The following is a 20353-nucleotide window of genomic DNA, read 5'->3' as shown; positions in this document are numbered from 1 at the left end:
AATTCCTTTTGCTTGCACCTCTTCTTCTTCAATGCCTATGATGCTCAGGTTTGGTGTTTTGATGGATTTGGTGAGTTCTTTCATATTCCTTTTGCAGGTCTTGAGTTGTTTGACTAATAGCTCTTCAGTTTTTTCCTTTAATTTCCATTTCATCTTCAAGTTCTGAGATTCTGTCTTCCACTTGTTTTAGTCTTGTAGAGTGGCCTTCCATTGTGTTTTATATTTCCATTTCATTTTTTCTGAGGTTTTCCATATCATGGGTCACTTCCTCTTTAATATTGTCAGTTTTCACCTTTAATTCATTTATCTCTCTTTTTATAGTGTTCTCTGTTTCACTTTGGTGTTTGTTTAGGGCTTCTATGAGTTCATTTATTGGTTTCTGTGTCTTCTCCTGTTCGTTATTTTTGGTGTCTTGGAATTTCTTGAGAGTCTCCTGTATGTTTTGGTTGACCATGTCTAGTAACATGTCCATGAAATTCTCAGTGATTACTTGCAGGATTTCTTCTTTCAGTGTGTTCTTGTGGGCTTCATTGGATTCCTTGGCATAGTTTATCTTTGTTTTTTTGGAGTCTGGAACTGGATATCTGTCTTCATTTCCCTCTGAATCCTGTATTAAATTATTTTTTTTGGGAGAATGGTTTCTATCCCTTTTTCATCTTCACATTGCTCCAGTTGGTACTGTGTAACTATGTTCGTGATAGACTATTGGTGGTTTCAGTTACCTGTTTTCTTTCCCTTGGTTTAATTTTGTTTTATGGGTGTGTTGAATTTTAGATTAGTGCATGTATGCTATTTCTGTCCCTGGTCTGTGTGTAATTTAGTATTAGCTAACTCACAATAGTAAAACTAACAAAATGAAATAAAACAAAAGCAAAAACAAAGAAACAAAAAAACCCCAAAGAAATCAACAAGGAGAGATGAACAAACACACAAACAAACAAACAAGAAACAAAACAAACAAACACACAAAAAAATTCCAGGTTCAGGAACAATAGAATTTCAATCTTAGTAGTTCTGGTGTTACTCCTTCAGCATCCAGTCCTGGTGTTGATATTTAAGCAGAAGCTCTGTTGTAGTCTCACCAGGTTGTTGGGTAGGTTTTTTTTTTTTCTTTTTTTTTTCCTGTCTTTCAGAGGCAGTTCCTCCCTCACTGGGGTGTGGCAGTTTAAGTTTGTTTGTTGTCCTCAGATTCCAGAATCAGCTCTGTAGCCTGCCAGCTGTCCTGCTTTGGATTTGAGTTTTCACTGTGCTTGGTTACTGGGGGCTTGTTTCTTTGCCTCACCCCTTTCTCTGGGGCAATGTCAGTGATCCATCAGCTGGCTCCCTGCTGTCAGCATGTTGGGATGGTTTGCTGATTTTTTTTCAATTTTGCAATGTCGTTTGACTTTGGATGTTGCTCACTAGCTCAGGAGGTGAGCTTTGTGGACTGCTACCTGCCCTATTTCAGGAGCGGTTTATCACCCTCCTGCTGTTAGCTCTTCTGCCTTTCCAGTCTTTGTTTATTTAAAATTCATGTGGAGATCAGCTTCCTGCCCCTCCCCCCTTCTCAGGTGTGCTTACAGCACCCCACCCCCTCTGCTGGGTGTTAGTTTTCAGTTCCTTGTTTATTGTTCATTTTTTTTTTTTGTGGGGCGGGGGAGTCATTCTGTCCAGGGTGCTATGGTGGTTTATCCCAGGTATGGCTATGGGAGTACCCCATGTCACTTGTTTGCTTACCTGTTGGTCATCATCTCCCAAGCAGGTTTGGAGTCTGCAGTTGGCGGCAGCTGCAGCTCTCCTGTTTTCTCAGTGTAACATGGTGTGGAGAAGCTTTGTAAGGGCTAGGAGTTCAGGGTGTTGAAGTTTTGATTCCTCTTGGTGCTTTATTTCTGCCAAGTGTGGCTGCAGCATCTCAGCAAGATGTTTGATTTACAGAGCTTACATTGTCTGCTTCTGTACTCTAGTCTCCATCTTGGATCCTCCCTACATTGTTAAAGATTCAATATTTATTTACAAAATAGAAGTAATATATAAAAAGGCAATTATTTATATGGATACTGTTAGGAAAAAGGGAGCATTAGTTTTTATACTTGGCATAATGAAATTGCTGTATATGCCATTTGATTCTTTGGCATTGGCTCAGCCAGCAAAAATAGAATCATTACTGGTTTAAATCATGCTTAGAAGGACCTCTGATTCCACCTCAGTCTGAATTCAGTGGTAATGTGAATTTAAAATATGCTGAGCAAATGTGTCAACTTCAGTTTCCTTTATAGAAAAATTAAGAATTAGTGAGTATAAAAAGTTTCTTTGGAAGTTGAAATGAGTTTTTCTTCTCATCTGACTTGTGGAAGTTACCATGTGCAACCCTGTGTTGGTCTGACTGGCCTTAAATTTGCTGTGTAGCCCAGGCTGGCCTTAAACTTATGATCCTTTGGTCTCAGCATCCTGAGTGCCAGGATTACACCACCACTGGGCCTGGATCCAGATACCATATTTTACCAAGGTTTTAAAACCAGATTTTGCCATAGTATATCTTCCAAAGTAAAAACTAGAAGATATCTGTTCAGAGGCACAGAAGTAGTAAATTTACAGAGTTCTGATTTCATTACTTTGAGGCTTTTGCCTTAATTTCCGCTTCTGTAAAAGAGGCTTAATAAAACAACCTTATGAGGCTGCCACAGTAACAAATTAAGTAACAATGTATAAAGTTCTTGTCAGATAAACAGTGGGTGTAGCTATTATCATTCTTACCAGTGATAATTATTACTAGTAAAAACAGTAGTTGCAGTGGAAGAAAATGTAGGGTAGAATGATGATGATGATATCAGCAATAATAATAATTGTTATTTTATCAGTGGTGCTGGAGAGTGATGCTAAGCAAGAATTTGACCACTCAGCTACATCCAAGCCCCAGGAATACTTTCCTGTGTGGGAATGAGGAAGATCATCTCAGAAATGGACAAGAGCTCCATAATCCTTTTCCCCTATTTCTTAGTAGGGTTGAGCGTTAGGAAGAGGCATTGAATGTGCCCATGTGGAATGGATTGCAGACAAGATTTGGGGAAGAAGGAAATAGCATGGTGGCAGTGGGAATGAAATGGGAAGGAAAAGATTAGAGCAATTACAAAGGTTGAACAAAGGGAGGCAGTACTTGGTATACAGGCCAAGGACTGGGAGAAGAAAAGGAGAATGTCCAGGAGTGTGGGGAATATAAGTGGGGTGCAGGTTCCCAAGCACTTGGTTTCTTTTCTGATGTGGGAAAATGTACTCTGAGGGTAGTGTTCCTCTTTTCTTGGGTGTAATGATACAACTGCCTGTTGAAAGAGCTGTAGCACTCCTCATAGACATTAATGGATTCCTTAATGGCTTTAAGAAAAAACTTCCCAAAGGCAGCAAGTGCCCATGAGCATATACAGCAAATATTATAAATCAGATGTAATTTTTCTTTGTCAAACACTTAAAAGGACTTTTTTCTCTCCAACTGATTATTTTTATTTCTTTATTTATTTTGGTGGTGCTGGGGTTTGAACTCAGGGTCTTATACTTGGTAGGCAAGTGCTTTACCACTTGTTTCTCTCCAATTTAAATTTGTCTACAATTATTTTAAAAAGTTTTCTTACATTGTCTGAGTGAAGATTCCTCCCAGTATTTCATTATGGGAGGTATTTTTTTAAATTTCTGAAATAACTTTTTATTTATTTGTAAGTATGCCTTTTTTTTTAAATTCCCCCATTTTTAAATTTAAAAAATTTTTAAATTTTTAAAAACTTAATTTTTTATTGTTGTGCTAGGAGTGGTACATTTTGGCATTTATAGAAGTTCTTACAATATATTCATTGTACGGGGGGATTCATTGTGACAATTCCAAATAGTCTTACATTGTACATTGGTTAGATCACCCCCACCATCTCCTCCGCTGTGACCCTTTCCTTCCCCACTTAAAGCAATTGCAAGAAGTTTCATCATTCTACTTCATACATGTATATGAAGCCCATCAACAATATTCCCTCACCTTTATCTCCTGTGTTTGTCCTCCTCCCTTACAAGCACCTCCTCCCCATATTGTATCTATTGTTACAGTCCTGACTTTCATTATTAATTCCAAAGTGAATATTCAAAGTGGTTTCTCAATGTATCTCCACTGTGAGTATACTCTATTTTGGTCAGTTCAATCCCCTCCATTATTCTCCCTTATCCCTTTCCTTCCACGCATTATAGTAGTTTTTAAACATATGGCACAGTTGCAAGACATTTTAGTGAATATTTCTTCATTTTTCATTTAGATTTTACCATTATTATTTTACTATAGGACTGGAGAGGTAGCTCAGTGGTAGAATGTTTGCCTAGCATGCACGAGGCTCAGGTTCTGTCCCCAGCACCACACAGGATTTTTTGTTTCTGTTTTTTAAAAAAACACTGTAATAGATGTATTTCTCCATTTTTCCATTTAAAAAAATTTTTATTGCTTTATTATTCATATGTGCATTCAATGCTTGGGTCATTTCTCCCCCCCTGCCCCCACCCCCTCCCTTACCACCCTCTCCGCCCCCTCCCTCTCCCCCCCACTCCCTCAGTACCCGGCAGAAACTATTTTGCCCTTATTTCTAATTTTGTTGTAGAGAGAGTATAAGCAATAATAGGAAGGAACAAGGGTTTTTGCTAGTTGAGATAAGGATAGTTATACAGGGAGTTGACTCACATTAATTTCCTGTGCATGTATGTTACCTTCTAGGTTAATTCTTTTTGATCTAACCTTTTCTCTAGTTCCTGGTCCCCTTTTCCTATTGGCCTCAGTTGCTTTTAAGGTATCTGCTTTAGTTTCTGTGCTTTGAGGGTAACAAATGCTAGCTAATTTTTTAGGTGTCTTACCTATCCTCACCCCTCCCTTGTGTGCTCTCGCTTTTATCATGTGCTCAAAGTCCAATCCCATTGTTGTGTTTGCCCTTGACCTAATGTCTGCATATGAGGGAGAACATACGATTTTTGGTCTTTTGGGCCAGGCTAACCTCACTCAGAATGATGTTCTCCAATTCCATCCATTTACCAGCGAATGATAACATTTCATTCTTCTTCATGGCTGCATAAAATTCCATTGTGTATAGATACCACGTTTTCTTAATCCATTCGTCAGTGGTGGGGCATCTTGGCTGTTTCCATAACTTGGCTATTGTGAATAGTGCTGCAATATACATGGGTGTGCAGGTGCCTCTGGAGTAACCTGTGTCACAGTCTTTTGGGTACATCCCCAAGAGTGGTATTGCTGGATCAAATGGTAGATCAATGTTTAACTTTTTAAGTAGCCTCCAAATTTTTTTCCAGAGTGGTTGTACTAGTTTACATTCCCACCAACAGTGTAAGAACGTTCCTTTTTCTCCGCATCCTCGCCAACACCTGTTGGTGGTGTTGCTAATGATGGCTATTCTAACAGGGGTGAGGTGGAATCTTAATGTGGTTTTAATTTGCATTTCCTTTATTGCTAGAGATGGTGAGCATTTTTTCATGTATTTTTTGGCCATTAGAATTTCTTCTTTTGAGAACGTTCTGTTTAGTTCACTTGCCCATTTCTTTATTGGTTCATTAGTTTTGGGAGAATTTAGTTTTTTAAGTTCCCTATATATTCTGGTTATCAGTCCTTTGTCTGATGTGTAGCTGGTAAATATTTTCTCCCACTCTTCAGTTTAGAGACCATTTCTTTTGATGAACAGAAGCTTTTTAGTTTTGGGATGTTTTGTAAAAACATATTTGTGATTATAATATAAAGTTTATTGCTTTTTTAGTAAATATTAACAAAAAAATCTAAGTACAAATTGTTCATAAACATTATTTAAGATTACTTAATATTTAATATTTCATCAAATATTTCACCTATTTTCTTGCACTAGAGGTAAATTAATGGTCTGACATTATTTGTTATCTATTTATTTGTAGTACTGGGGCTTGAACTCAGGGCCTACATCTTGAGCCACTCCACCAGCCCTTTTTTTTTTTTCTGTGAAGGGTTTTTTTGAGATCGGGTCTTATGAATTATTTGTGTGGGCTGGCTTTGAACCCGATCGCCCTGATCTCTACCTCCTGAGTAGCTAGGATTACAGTTGTAAGCTGCTGGTGCCCAGCCTTGTTTTATATTTAGATATGTCTTTATACTAAAATTTTTTTCTGCTATTAAGATTTTAATGTATTTTATTGTTTTGTTGCTGGAGATTGAAGCCAGAGCTTTTGTTACCACTGAGCTGCACTTCCAGCCCAAGATTTTATTTTTAAAGTATAGATTATGAGAAGTGTAAATGTTAAGCAGATCAAAGGATACGGACATTTTTGAGGATTTCAATACTCATTTCGAAAGGCAAATTTATAAAATCAAATGAATACATTGGAGTATTTACTTCAGTATATCCTGGCTAGCATTCCTATAGATTTGAAAATATGCAAAAATTTAAGAAACATGGGAGCTTTGGAAGAGTCTGAGAACTCGGCAGGGTCCCTGGGCTGAAGCAGAAGCCAAGTTGTAGCTGAGGACCTACCTCCTTTTTGAAGGGTTTTTAGTTGGTGGTTAGCAAAGAAAGCTTTGGGTCATGGCTGAGATGGGAGGGGGGTGATGATAATTAAGAAAAGACATTCAATTCTTCCTGTCTCCTGGTTGCTATTAAAAAAAATTGAAACTACTTAAAACTTACAGAAAAGTTACAAGTATAGTCCAAGAATTTTTCTCTTGAACCATTTGAGAGGTAAGTTAGCTTAAGGTGGTCTCATCGTTCCCACATACTTTAGTGTGAATTTCCTATAACAAAGGTATTCTGTGATTGACCCATGATACAACATCTAAATAATGATGATACATTAATATATATATATATATATATATATATATATATATATATATTATATAATGGTGATACATGTTGCCATCTAACATTCATATCGATTCATGTTTCACCAAATCCTTTAATAGTCATTACAGCAAAAGAATGTGTTCAAAAGTTGTATGTTGCATTTACATATCATGTTGTATCAAATTAAAATAGTTCTGCCTTATTTACTTAATCTTCATGATCTTGATACATCTGGAAGGTGAAAGCCAGGTGTTTGTAGAATGTTCCTCAGTTTTGGTTTGTTCAATACTTTTTTTATTTTTCATAATTACATTCAAATTACACCTCTTTGGTAGGATTAGCACAGATGTAATGGCTGTGTTTTTCCCATTGGTATCTTATCAGGGTGCTTGGGTTTCTGACTTGTTCTCTTTGAGGTCTTAAGGTGGGGTTTGCTAGGCTTCTGCATTATAAAGTTATTCTCCTTAAGTATTTAATGGGGGAGATATTTTGAAACTTGGCAAATATACTGCTCATGAATCAATCAGTTCATGAATCAGCCTTCCTCTCTCCCTTCTTCCCTTCCCCCCTTCTTCCCTTCCTTCCCCTTTAACCAATCAATTTTATTATGGATTCATGGTTTCCTGTGTTAGTCAGTGGAATTATAATCTATTTCCCTTATTACTTATTTTACTGCTCACTTTGTCCCCAATTTAGTTAGTGGCAACTCTTACAGTCTGACTCTTTGACCTCTGTATCATTGTCACATGTTCCCATCATGTTTCTGGCACTTTTGTTACTTTGTGGAACAAGATGCTTTTGGTTCCTGTTGCACTTTGCCTGCTCCAGCCCTGGAATGAGGCATTTCTCATGGAACACTGATTCGTTTTAGTGGAGAATGATATTTAAGAATCAAAATCTGGGTGCTTTGTCTGCTTATTCCTATTGGAGTGTCATTGTTCCAGGACTGAGGAACATGTATTGTGTGCATTTATATACATGTATCTATATATTTTTAGAATAGCTTAGTTGAAATAGATATACACGTTGAGTCTCCCTCATCTGAAAATCCAAAGTCTGAAATGCTCCAAAATCTGAAAGTTTTCTAGTGTCAAGATGACCCCACAAATGGAAAATGCCACATCTTACTTCATGTGATAGGTCGTAATCAAAATGTAGTCACACTAAAATGTTACAGACAATTGTCTTCAGGTTGTATGAAATACTAATAAATTTAGTGTTTATATTTGGGTCCATCCCCCCAATTTTTAAATTATGAATATACAGATATTCTATGTATATTCTGTATATACCTATCTATATTTCTCTCTCTCTCTATATATATATTCCAAAATCTGAAGGAAAAATCTGAAATCTGAAACTTTTAGTCCCAAACACTTTGAGTAAAGGATACTTGATGTGTGTATTTCCATTGGTATCTATAATTCTAATTCCTCAGGTTTGTTCTTGTTTTCTCTGATAGTGACAGACCATTATTCTTGTATATATTGTTGTGACCCCTGCTCCTGCATATAACCAGTCTCTCATCCCTGAGGCTGCTCTCCTCCCTCTCTGCCCCCATGCCTTTCTTTCCACACCTGTGTTTTCCTATACCACACCAGGGTACCTTTTCACCTTGTTAGAACTTTGATGCCAGATCACCCACTTCTGCTCTAACTGGGTGCCCTTCTGTGGGCCACATCTCTCCCTTTTGTCCCAGACTCCTCTGTGTTGGTATTGAACTGTTTGGAAGAAAAATGGCTCTTCTCATAAGACCCCCTGTGAATTTAGCTTTATGAGTAGACCTTGTGGCTCCTTTGATTAGTTCAGTCTTGACCTTGGGGGAAAGGAGAGGCTGGAGCATTGGTCTTGGGCTTTGGTGTTTCCCTTTTGCCTAAAAGGTCTTCACCCAAGTCCCAAACCACACTCTTTCTGATTGCTAGTGCTTATAGGGAAATGTGGAGAAACATAGGAGGGCTGCAGGGGCATCTAGCTCCTGGGGTAAGTCCAAAGAGAATGGGTATACCTGAAGATGCTAATTCCCAGTTGTAGAATACTGGGCTCAGAAAACTTACTAGAAAGACAGACCAAGAGCACCATCTTTACTTTCTACCCCAAACAGGTGAGAGGCTCAGAAAATGTGCCTTGTTTTCTTAGGTGGACAGATGTCTTTCTCTAAATCTGTGGAGCTCAAGTCACTGCACTGCAAGCTGTAATCCTTTCTCATTGGGGAGGGAGGACTGGACTCCATCATAGTTGGGAGTGGGGAGAGCTAGTGATTATGGGTGAATGCAGGAAGTGTACTGTATTTCCTGGGGAGGTTATCTGCAGAATTTTCTTTCAGGGAATCATGTTCCACCTACATGAATGCTGGAGGTTCCCAACTGATGGGCTCCAAGGTTGGGGAGAGGACAGTGGTGATAGCTACCAATCTGATGCAGTGGACAGGTGGTTGAAACATATCTTTGCTACCTTGATAAGTGAAAGTGCTTATCTTATTGTTCTAATTAATACTAGAAATATATGATATATATGGATTTTGCTTTTAGAAAATAATTTTCCTGGTGCCATCTCCTTAGTCTTCTGATGATATCTCAGCTATTATTCATTTTCAAAATTATCTTTGACAGCTACCACAATGTTTGAAGCTGGAAAGGACAAAAAGAATCCTGATGAATTTGCTGTGGCTCTTGATGAGACTCTGGGAGACTTCGCATTCCCAGATGAATTTGTCTTTGATGTCTGGGGAGCCATTGGTGATGCAAGAATGACCGGGTGTGGATGATCCATTGCTGAAGCCACAAACCATCGTTCTTTACAAAGAACCCTCCACAAGAACTCCTTTAGACACCTTTGTGAACACTGCTTTGGTTTTGTGTGTATGGCATACATTCTATGATTTCTGGGCACTTTTTAATGTAGTTGTTGATGTAGTATGCTTCAGATGAATTACCTAAAATATGATCGTCTTTGATATTCATTCAAAACGTTTTTAAAGCAGATTTTAAGGAGTATTTCCACACAGATGGGTTTGTTCCCCATTAACACTCATGCTTTGTTTTCCTCATTAATTGATGGCAATAGCTTTGTAGTTTTTGTTTGTTTGTGAAATCTTAATGTAATGAAAATTAGAATTAGAGTATGATTTACCTCATAACATTTTCATTTTGTTATACTAGCTTTAATAGGATATTTTCAGAAAATGAAATGTGAATTATTCCTAGAAGCACTTGTTGTTTTGTTTTGTTTATAAATTCATTGAGCAAGCGACAGAAGATTCTTTTTGGCCTGCTGTTTTCTGTGACGTACTTCCTCTCTTTGTAAAAGAATGACTGATTTTCTTTTTTATTATAAATTTTTTATTAGGGTATATTCATTATACGGGGAGATTTGTATTGACAATTCCGATTAGACTTACATTGTACATTATTAGCTTGGCTTTCTTTTTGATTTCTTATAATCGCTCTTAAAACTCATTGAAATCTGCTGTGCATGGGGCATGTGTGTGTGTGTGTGATTTGCATGTGTGGAAGAAGAGTGAAAAAGGCAGGTAGGGTAGAAATATTTGTATTTGATTTTTTTTTCAGTTCTTAAGAACATTATTGTTTTTTTCATCCATGGCTACTTTTATGTTACCCTTTATAAGCCCTCTAGGGATTTTATATTCATTGTAGCATTTTTCTTTTGGAAGATATTTACTCAGAAAATAACTATGTTTGAGAACATTTTTTTGAGGGGGGAGAGCAGGGATTAAGCAGCAATCCTCTTTAGACTCCTAAACCTTAGAGAAGATTCTATCAGAAATTGGAAATAAAAGAGGAAGGAAGAATTGAAAAAAATGCATTAGTGTGTTATTTTAAAGTTCTGACGTGCCCTTTAAACCCTTACATTATTGAGAAAATTGAGGAGAAATGACAGTCTTATCACTCTTAGGTGACATTTTCCTTATGTAAGAGAAATGAAAATGAATGGTTTCAACATAGATCATTTAATAGAGTGGGAACATGGTGTGACCAGGCATTCTTCTAAAGTGTTAGATGAAGAATACTGTGTGCTGCCACAGTAATCAGAAGTAATAACCCAGAGGGATGTATTCTAGGAAATCAGAAGTAGTGTCCTTTCCATGCTGTGTTATTGCAGATAAATCTGTTGTTTTCTGGCAAAACTTAACTTTTACTGTCACCCACTCTCTTGTCACATAAGTTAAATGCTATGAAGCTGATATCCTTTGTCTGGTTAATCTGAAATGTGCACAGAAGCTGTATCAGTAATTAATGTATAACAAAAGTAGCATACACAATATGGGTTATTTTATTGATCTTGCTCATCATTTGAAAAACAGGATCCAGTTCAGGCTGTAATTTGTTGGTACTTGTTTAGTGGGTTTCTTATGGAGGTTCCCAAAATACCTGTTAAGTCTTAACACCACCTCTCTTAGAAAGATTAAAAAGAAAAAGAGCTGATTTTGGGAATAGGAAAGTTATTAGAAGATTTAGGAGTCCCATAGAAATATTTTAGTGTAAACAACAACAAGAAAATGTAGGTTTTTTTGGCACTAGATGTTAGATTTGAAGTGATTCATTGTTAGTTTTTAATTTATTGAGATGAGGTCTCGCTATGTTGTCCAGTTTGGTGATTGTTCAGGTGATCCTTCTGCCTCAGCCTCCAGGTACACAACACTGTGTCTGGATGATTCATTGTTTCCTATTGATGGATGCCACTTTCTCTTTTTTCTTTGTTTTTGTGGTACTGGGGTTTGAACTCAGGGCCTCATGCCTGCTAGGCAAGGTGCCCTATCACTTGAGCCCCTCCGCCAGCCCTTTTTTTTAGGTATTTTCTTTTTTTTTTTAATTTTATTATTCATATGTGGGGTTTGAACTCAGGGCCTCATGCCTGCTAGGCAAGGTGCCCTATCACTTGAGCCTCTCCGCCAGCCCTTTTTTTTAGGTATTTTCTTTTTTTTTTTTAATTTTATTATTCATATGTGCATACAAGGCTTGGGTCATTTCTCCCCCCTGCTCCCACCCCCTCCCTTACAACCCACTATGCCCCCTCCCGCTCCCCCCCACCTACTCAATACCCAGCAGAAACTATTTTGCCCTTATTTCTAATTTTGTTGTAGAGAGAGTATAAGCAATAATAGGAAGGAACAAGGGTTTTTGCTGATTGAGATAAGGATAGCTATACAGGGCATAGACTCACATTGATTTCCTGTGCGTGTGTGTTACCTTCTAGGTTAAGGAATTTTCAAAATAGGGTCTTGTGAACTATTTGCCTGGGTTGGCTTTGAACCATGATTCTCCTGATCTCTGCCTCCCAAGTAGCTAGGATTACAGCAGCCAGACCACTTTCTCCTCCTTTTTTGGGCATGCAGGAACACTGAAACTGGGTGCTATTTCCCTGTGACATTTGTGATATCACCATCCCAATATTTTTTCTAGAACTCTGATATGTAAGGTAAATATTAATGTACAGCTGTAACTATTCTTGTCTGTTAGCATTCAAAAGGCCACTGTCACTGCCGAAGCCTTTAAGTAGGCCAGGTGCTTTATATACTAATAGGTTTTTCCTTGAAATGTTCTTATCTCTCACCTTTATTGCTAAAATGATAACATGGTCAGTTTTTTGTGTCATTTGTTCTCATACCTGAAAATACATTTTTTTTTTGTGAACTTTGTGGTTTTTGCAGCTCAGTGCAGGGAAAGGAGCAGGGTTTATTTTTAGTGTAGTCATGTAAGTTTGGGATGCTCTTATGCTACTATGATGAGACAAATCATTTTTTAAGCATCCTGTTTCACTCTGTCATGTTCTCTTGTAGTTTTTCCCCAGTGCAGGATAGTTATTTCATTTGCTTTTGGTATCCTTCCATGCAAAACAGCACCTACATTCAGTGACATCTAAGAACATATAATGTGTTTTCTTTGATTGTGGCAGAAAATACAGCTGATGATTGACCTTTGGGCTCCACGGGGCCTAGAACATAGCTGGGTCCTGATCAGTTGTCCATGTTCTAATGATTAGAAATAGGTATATCTCAGGCTTCTGTGATGTTTTAAAAATAATTATGTAATTTTATCATGTGCAACTCTTTATAAATTCAATTATAAAAGCAATAATTACCCCTGCTTGGGACTGTTGTATTCAATATTATAATGTGACTGATAATTAACTAAAAAGAGATAAGTGTATTTTCCCTGAAGATGTGGGATTTGCAACATTTTCCCCTTTAACTTTAGCAAGTGGACGTTTTCCAGGTAAAACACACTTCATTGAGCCCCCTGTTATTGCTGGTCAGTTTTCATGTGTACACCCTCCCTATTCTCCTATACTTGTTACTGCCTGTGATTGTCATTGCCTATTGTATGGTAGCAACATGAGTTTTCAGAAAAATGGTTCTTCCAAATGGAGCACAGTTAGTCACCAAAGATGTAAAAGACTGATCATATAATGGCCCTTCTGTTTTCTGGTACACCTAAATACATGTAGATCTTTATATAAATCGTACTGGGTTAGAAGGCCAGTTAACAGTTTCACTCAAGCTGTTAGTGAATAAGGAGGTAAAGGGTGCTGTGCTATTCATTCACAGTTCCAGTACTACTGCCCTGGGTAAAATATACATTTAAGTTCTCGACACAGATTGAAGGATATACCAGTGTAATTACCAGTCCATACACACATCATGGTTATAAATTTGTGAAAGTTTACAAAACGGCACAGCCCATCCCTGTACCGTTACCTGAAAAATTCCTTCTAAGAAATAACTCCTGGTTATTATCTGCTTGGAGGGTTGAAAGGTGAATAAGATACCCTTATTTCAATTGGAGACAGCAATGACTTAGGTTCAATCATAGATGTTTTTAAAGCAGTAACAAAAAGGAGAAACTTAAAAAAAAAGTCTAAGGAGAATTTTGCTAAACATTTTGAATCATTTGTGTCATAGAATAGTATCAAGTATATGCAGATAAAATATTCTACCTTTCTGGGAAAAAAGATTTTTTTTAATAAAGTTCATAACATACTTTAAAAATTTTTTTGAGATTAAATTTTGGGGCTCTATTAGTATGTGAAATTGTAAATTATATTTTGATACTGCTCTAGAATATATTTATTTACTATACTTCTATCTTTAGATGTACAAATTTAGTTGTGTTGATCAAAAAGTAAATTATTTGTTAAACTATAATTTTATATTTATATTTAAAATATGCCTCCATAAAATGAAAGCATTTTCATGAAAAAAGAAAATTTTGGTCATCAAAAAGGATTGGAATTTTAATAATTTTAGACTTTTTAATATCATTTGAATAAATAACAGGAATAACACTGAATAGCCTTTATGGTCTTTTTTTAAATGTTTTTTTCAGTACTGTGGATTAAACCCAGGGCTTCCTGCTTGTGTATTCTACCACTTGAACCATGTCCTTAGCACTTTTATTTGATATTTTGTTTTTAAGATAAGGTCTTGTTATTCTCTTGCCTCTGCCTCCTGAGTAGCTAGGATTATAGGTGAGTGCTACCATGCCCAGCTCAGGCGTTTATGTTTTATGCTTTTTATATATCTTTGATATATAATATATAATATATAAAATTATATATATAAATATATAAAATTATATATATAAATATATAAAATTATTACTTTTTGGTGGAACTGAGGCTTAAGCTTTGTGCTTTCAAAGTAGGTGCTCTATTGCTTGAGCCACACTTCCAGTCCATATTTTTCCTTAACTTTTTTTTTTTTGGTGGGACTGGGGTTTGAACTCAGAGGTTCACATTTGCAAAGCAGACAGTCTACTGCTTGAGTCACACATTCAGTCCATTTTGCTCTGGTTAGTTTGGAGATGGGGGTCTTGTGAACTATTTGCCCAGGCTGGCCTCCAACTGCCATCTTCCTGATCTCAGTCTCTCAAGTAGCTAGGATTATAGGTGTGAGCCACCAGTGCATGGCTTTTCTTATTTTGTGCAAAGTATAACCTATAAGGTCTCTCGCTTTAAAATCCCCAAATTATTTGATTGGACTTAGTGAAAATACATATATAGGCACAGCCATAATACCATAAGGTAAAATACTCAAGCCACTTCAGTGATAAGATGGATACTTAGCCTGGGTGACACCTTCTCCTTTATGCCTTTATTCAACAAATTGCATAGCAGTAGTTTCCAAACAGTATAAGTAGGGAAACTATCTCCACTTCCCAAGTAACAGGGGTTACACGCTTGAGCCACTGTGATCAACACTCTTAAGAGATTTTTTTACTTCCTGTTTTCTCTGCATCAAACATCATTCCTCCTTTTTGCACTACCAGATCTTTGTCATCCTTCAGTTATCAGTTTAAATGCTTTTCCTTTGGAGAAGACTTTCTTGTCCTCCTCTCTCTCATTCTCTGTAATCACCATCTCAGACATTGTTTACATAATAATATATGGATATTTGTAATTATTTTGTTAGTGTTCTCTTAGGTTCTGTGTTTCTGTCTTTCTCATCCTCACATCAAGCACTCAGCATGGAGCCTGGCATATATTAAACACTAAAAAAATTACTGATAAGGAACATCAATAAATTTCTGCATGCTTACTATGGGCCTAGTTTGCAGGACTTGGATCACCTCACCTAGTCCTGGTCATTCCTTGAGATCAGTAACTATTACCCTGACTTTAAAGATAAATAGTAGGTCGGGAGGTTAAATAACTTGCTTTAAAACTCATGTTTGGTTAGTGGCAAAGACAGGATTTAAACTCAGTTTTGAGTTTAAATCTTGAACTCTCTGAAAGCTAGTTCTGTTAATATTTTACCAGAAAAATGTAAAATGTGCTAGTCACTCAACTGAGCAATTTGTGTGGGGAATGAAAGCCCTGAGAGCAGGTTATAGATTCAGTTAACTGTCTCCTCAGCCTGCCTGAGGAACAGCTCGCCAGGGGTCAGGTCAAGAAGTGGATTTAAATGGTTCAGTCATCACTTTTAGGATAGAAACCATATGCTGAAGGGTTTTTTTTTTGGTTTGAAAAGTAAAATCAGTAATAATTAAGTCTGGAATTTTTATTTAACAATGTAGTCACTGGTGTAATAAATTCTTGCTAGGATGACTATAAAAGACATTAAGAAAAGAGAGGTCTTGATCATTTCTTGCAAATGACACTGGCCTTTGAAATCTTTCACAGATCCTCTGGTTAGTGATTTCATGGTTTAATTGATTTAACTTGGGTTGTGGGTAGTTTGCTTTCTGGTCTCATTATTGCTTAGTTTGTATTTCAAAAGGCTATTAAGGACAGTTGTTTCCGTGAGGCTTTTTTTCTGATAGTATGAGATAGGAAAACTTAAAAAGTAACAGCTTATTATCAAATGTCCCTTGTGTCATCTACTATTTGAAAATGGCATTAGCATTTGAGTTTTCATAGACCATGGAATGTTATCATCCACTTTTTCTCCTTTTTATGTTACCATATTGCTGTATTGGGGGGTACATTGTGACATTTCATCAACCGCTTTAAAATCTCTGAGATATTTAATTAAGTTCTGAAGAATGAATTGGGAAGACACATTGCTTATGTCAAAGGGGTGAGTATATAGAGATGACTACAAATTCCTTTAATATACTCCTTATTCATTTTTCCTATACATGAAATTGGTCAATTTCTACACACTAACTTGTGTTCACTTAAAAAAAATCAATCATGTTCCTTTCCAGAGGATCAGATGTTCATTTATTAGGATATGCTTATTGAATTCCAATTTAAATGAGGCCCAGGGAAATTCTGAAGTAGGAAGATAGGTTTTTTTTTTTTTGGGGTGAGGGGAGGAAGGTAATGGGCTTTTACCTTAGGGTCTCGCCCTTGCTAGCAGTTGCTCTACAGCTTGAGCCACACCCCCAGTCCCTTTTAGCTTGAGTCATTTTTCAGGTAGGGTCTCGAGATTTTTTTTGGGGGGGGTATCTGGGACCAGCCTCAGATCATGATTCTCCTACCTATGGCCTCTCATTTAGCTGGGATTACAGGCACACACCACCATGTCTAGCTTATTGATTGAGATGGGGCCTCAATAAGTTTTTGCCCAGGCTTTCCTCCACCCACAAATAGTTGGGATTACAGGTGTGAGCCACCATGCCTGGCAGCAAGACAGCAGTATTTTTAAGAGTGATCATTCTAAATTTCTATGAAGTATGTGTTTCCTTCCTTTTCATCTTTCTTGATAAACACTAATAACTTGGGAGTAATCCTTTAAAATGAAATGACCAAATTACAGAAAGATTCTTCCAGGTGATCTAATGCTTATTTCATGGATAAAAGAGAATCTCTATCTGCTCCAAATCCGGAATAGGCCAAGGTGGCACAAGTTAATCTACGAGGCTATTTCTTTTTTCTACTTTGGCTGACCACTAGGTGGCACTACCTGTCCTGACTGGTATCTCAAGTCTCTCTTTTTGTGAAGCTGAATAGCAAGTTATTCTTATATTTGTTCTGATTTGTCCATTCTGAATTTTGAGCTTATCTGTGATCCCCCTAAGGGGATTTCCTTAACATCTAACAATTCAGCTTCTTTTCTGGACTAGAATCTGTGGTCTCAGGGTGTTTGGGGCTATTGACTAACTCTACCAAACCAACCAAGGTTCCTCAACACCTCAAAAATGCAAATGACTGAGCACTGAAGTGCTTGAGGTGGTTCTGGGAAATAGTCTGTGAAAGTTATAGATGACTTCACACCAAGCACAAAAGTAACTACATACATTAAAAAATTTAAAACTTCATTCATGACTTCAAACCTTTTTTAGGGAGGGGGATACTGAAGTTGGAACTCAGGACTTCACACTCACAAGGCAGACATGCCACCCGTAAGCCATGCCTGCAGCCCTTTCTGCTTTGATGACTTTGGAGATACGGCTTGCTTTCTGTCCAGGTTGCTCTGGACCACGATCCTCCAAAATAGGCTTCCTGCTGTCACTGGGATGACAGGCATGCACCTATGCCCCACTGACATGAGGTCTTACGAACTTTTTGCCTGGATTGGCTTTGAACCTCCTTTCTCCAGATCTCTGCCTTCAAGTAGTTAGGGTTACAGGCATGAGCCACTGGTACCAGCTATGACTAAGATTTAAATGAGATTCAAGCAAGCATAATTGTGAGGTTCTTTGCATTTAATAATAAATATTATGCAGATAATACACACCTTGAAAAGCCTTTTATCTTTGTCAAGATAGAATTCTGACCAGACATTAACTCCTATTATTACTGTTTTTACAGCTGTCAGTTAATATAGCTTTTTCCCTCTGATGTTTTTTTCACATTTAGGTAATTTACCAGTACTTCTGTGCTACAATGCCATGTATTTATCATAGGATATTTTCCTTTTACTAATTGCATATTAGTTCTATCACCATCTGATGTCACTTGGGAGAACCACTAGCTAAAGTTAAATGACATTTGTTAGATACACGTGTTTGTAATGTAATAAATTACCTATAATTATAACAATATAGAATTGTTTCCTTATAGACTTGCCAATTTGTGGTCCAGGGCCTTTATGAATGATTTCTTGCTGCTGTATGAGGTAGAGTTGACCTTGAGAGAAGCAGCTGAATCACAGATCAACATCTTCAATTAAAAGACTTTTTTCTGGGCTTTGTAACTGGTCACAGTATAATAGGGGCTTGCAGGGAATAATGAGGTGTGAAAGCAAAGGGGAAGTTGAAAGGATGATCAAGTAACTTCTAGATACTTTCCCTCCACTGTTCCTATGGAAAAGCCCTATCATGGCCATTGATCTTACTTTAAATGTCTGAACTCTTCATGTTGCTTTGATAATAAGGATTTCATAATTTCCAGAGTTTTGGCTCTAGGAGTAGCACGGACAATTGGATGGTGGATGTCAGGCATCAAGTTATTATTAGATCCATTAACATCATTGGTTTGTGGCTCATTTTTACAGCACTGCTTGTTTTCTTTGTCCACAGTGTTTTATTAGGTATGCCATGTTCCTCATAATTGAAACCAAATATCCCAATCAAATGTTGGACTTGGATTCTTGTAGGCTGTGAGAGACTTTCCCTGATTGACAGTCACAGGGACTTGCCTATGTGCGTCATTATTATCTCTCTTTAAGAATATATTCTCCACTTAGAGCATTGGTTTTATTGCTTTTGAGAGAGGGTACCTCTCCAGATGATCTTGGACTTCTTATTGTTCCTAGGCCCCTCTAAACTGAGTCTGTATAAATAATCCTACTATGATTCAGTTATAGAGAACAGAATGTGTTCTGTGTTAAGCAGAAAGGTATTTAATACAGGTTATTGATTATTTATTAGGCCCCAGAATTGTTAGGACTCAAAAGAAGACTAAGCTGAGGAGGCAGCCACTAGGATGAATTCCCACAGTCTTGCTACACTGTTGAAGGAGCTGCCACCACAGCCAGAATGCTGCTTCTGCTAACTTGGTACCAAACCCACAGCCATGGCACTTCTGCTCTGCCTGCACTAGTGCAGTGCAAGCAGAGTCTCATATCCTATCTCCCCCAAGATGAACTCTGTTCTGAATTCAAGTCTTAAGTGCATGTGGTTAACAGAACTTAAGTCATATCCAGAACCCGTAGCTGCAAGGTAACCTGGGAAAGTAACTTGTAGCTTTTTGGCCATGACAATATAAGAAGGTCAATGTAAGGAGATTGGGATAGAGGATGATCATGCCAGTCCACATTTTTACCGTTACCACTAGTCTGTATGTAAGTTAGACCAACTGTTGTGGTTTGGATATGCAGTGTCCCCACAAAAGCTCATGTGTTGATGGCCCAGCTGGTGGCACATTGAGAGGTGAATGGATCATGAGGGCCACTAACCTTATCAATAGATTGACCTATTGTTCATAGCCGAATGGGCTGTTAGGAGAAGGGGCCTAGATGGTAGAAGTAAGTCTCTGGGGGCATGCCTTTGTAGGAAATATTCTGTCCCCAAATTCTTCTTCTTGCTTTCTCTCTTGTTCTCTCTCTGCTTCCAAGCTGTCATGAGGCAAGCAGCTTTACTTCATGCTCCCAGTCATGATATCCTGCCCAAAACACTGGAGCCAGCCAACCATGGGCTAAAATCTTTGAAACTGAGCCAAAACCCACCCCCCCAAAAAAAAAAACCAAAAACCAACAACAACAACAACAACAAAAAAACCAACAAAAAGTTGTCCTCCTTTTAAATGGTAAAACTCAGACATTTTGTCACAGGGATGGAAAGCTGACTGACACACCAACTCAAAACACTTTCCAAATTGACAAAAATCCATCTCATTCAACTTTTTTTTTTTGCATGATGCTTAGTAAACTGCCAGAAATATTTATGTAGATAAATTATTTTTCCCTTATCCATGCTGCCCAACTTCTACTTTTTAATAAAATCCATACTTTAATAAATAAGATATAGCTAACGTTGTTTGTCTGCTATATGCAAGTTTGAGACAATAACCATTGGATACAGGATAAAACAATACCAGCCAAGCAGACATTATTGCCTTAAGAGAAAGTTAATGCCTACGTTGAAGAATTTTATTTATTATTTTTTGTTTATCATACATTAATAACACAAAGGGAT

At 37.4% G+C, this 20353-nt stretch overlaps 1 protein-coding gene across 3 annotated transcripts in view; it reads left to right on the top strand.

Moving 5' to 3' along the window:
* Gipc2 (GIPC PDZ domain containing family member 2) overlaps positions 1-10066 on the top strand; it is a 91373-nt gene extending 81307 nt beyond the window's left edge. For all 3 annotated transcript variants that reach the window (XM_074079687.1, XM_074079686.1, XM_074079688.1), the window contains one exon: positions 9422-10066. In XM_074079687.1, coding sequence (XP_073935788.1) covers positions 9422-9576 — 155 coding nt within the window. In that variant the 3' untranslated portion in view covers positions 9577-10066. The remainder of the gene's footprint in view (positions 1-9421) is intronic.
* The last annotated feature ends 10287 nt before the right edge of the window (positions 10067-20353 follow it).

The sequence above is a fragment of the Castor canadensis genome, chromosome 7 (assembly GCF_047511655.1).
Source record: "Castor canadensis chromosome 7, mCasCan1.hap1v2, whole genome shotgun sequence".
Taxonomy (NCBI): domain Eukaryota; kingdom Metazoa; phylum Chordata; class Mammalia; order Rodentia; family Castoridae; genus Castor; species Castor canadensis.
This window is presented reverse-complemented; position numbering and strand designations above follow the sequence as displayed.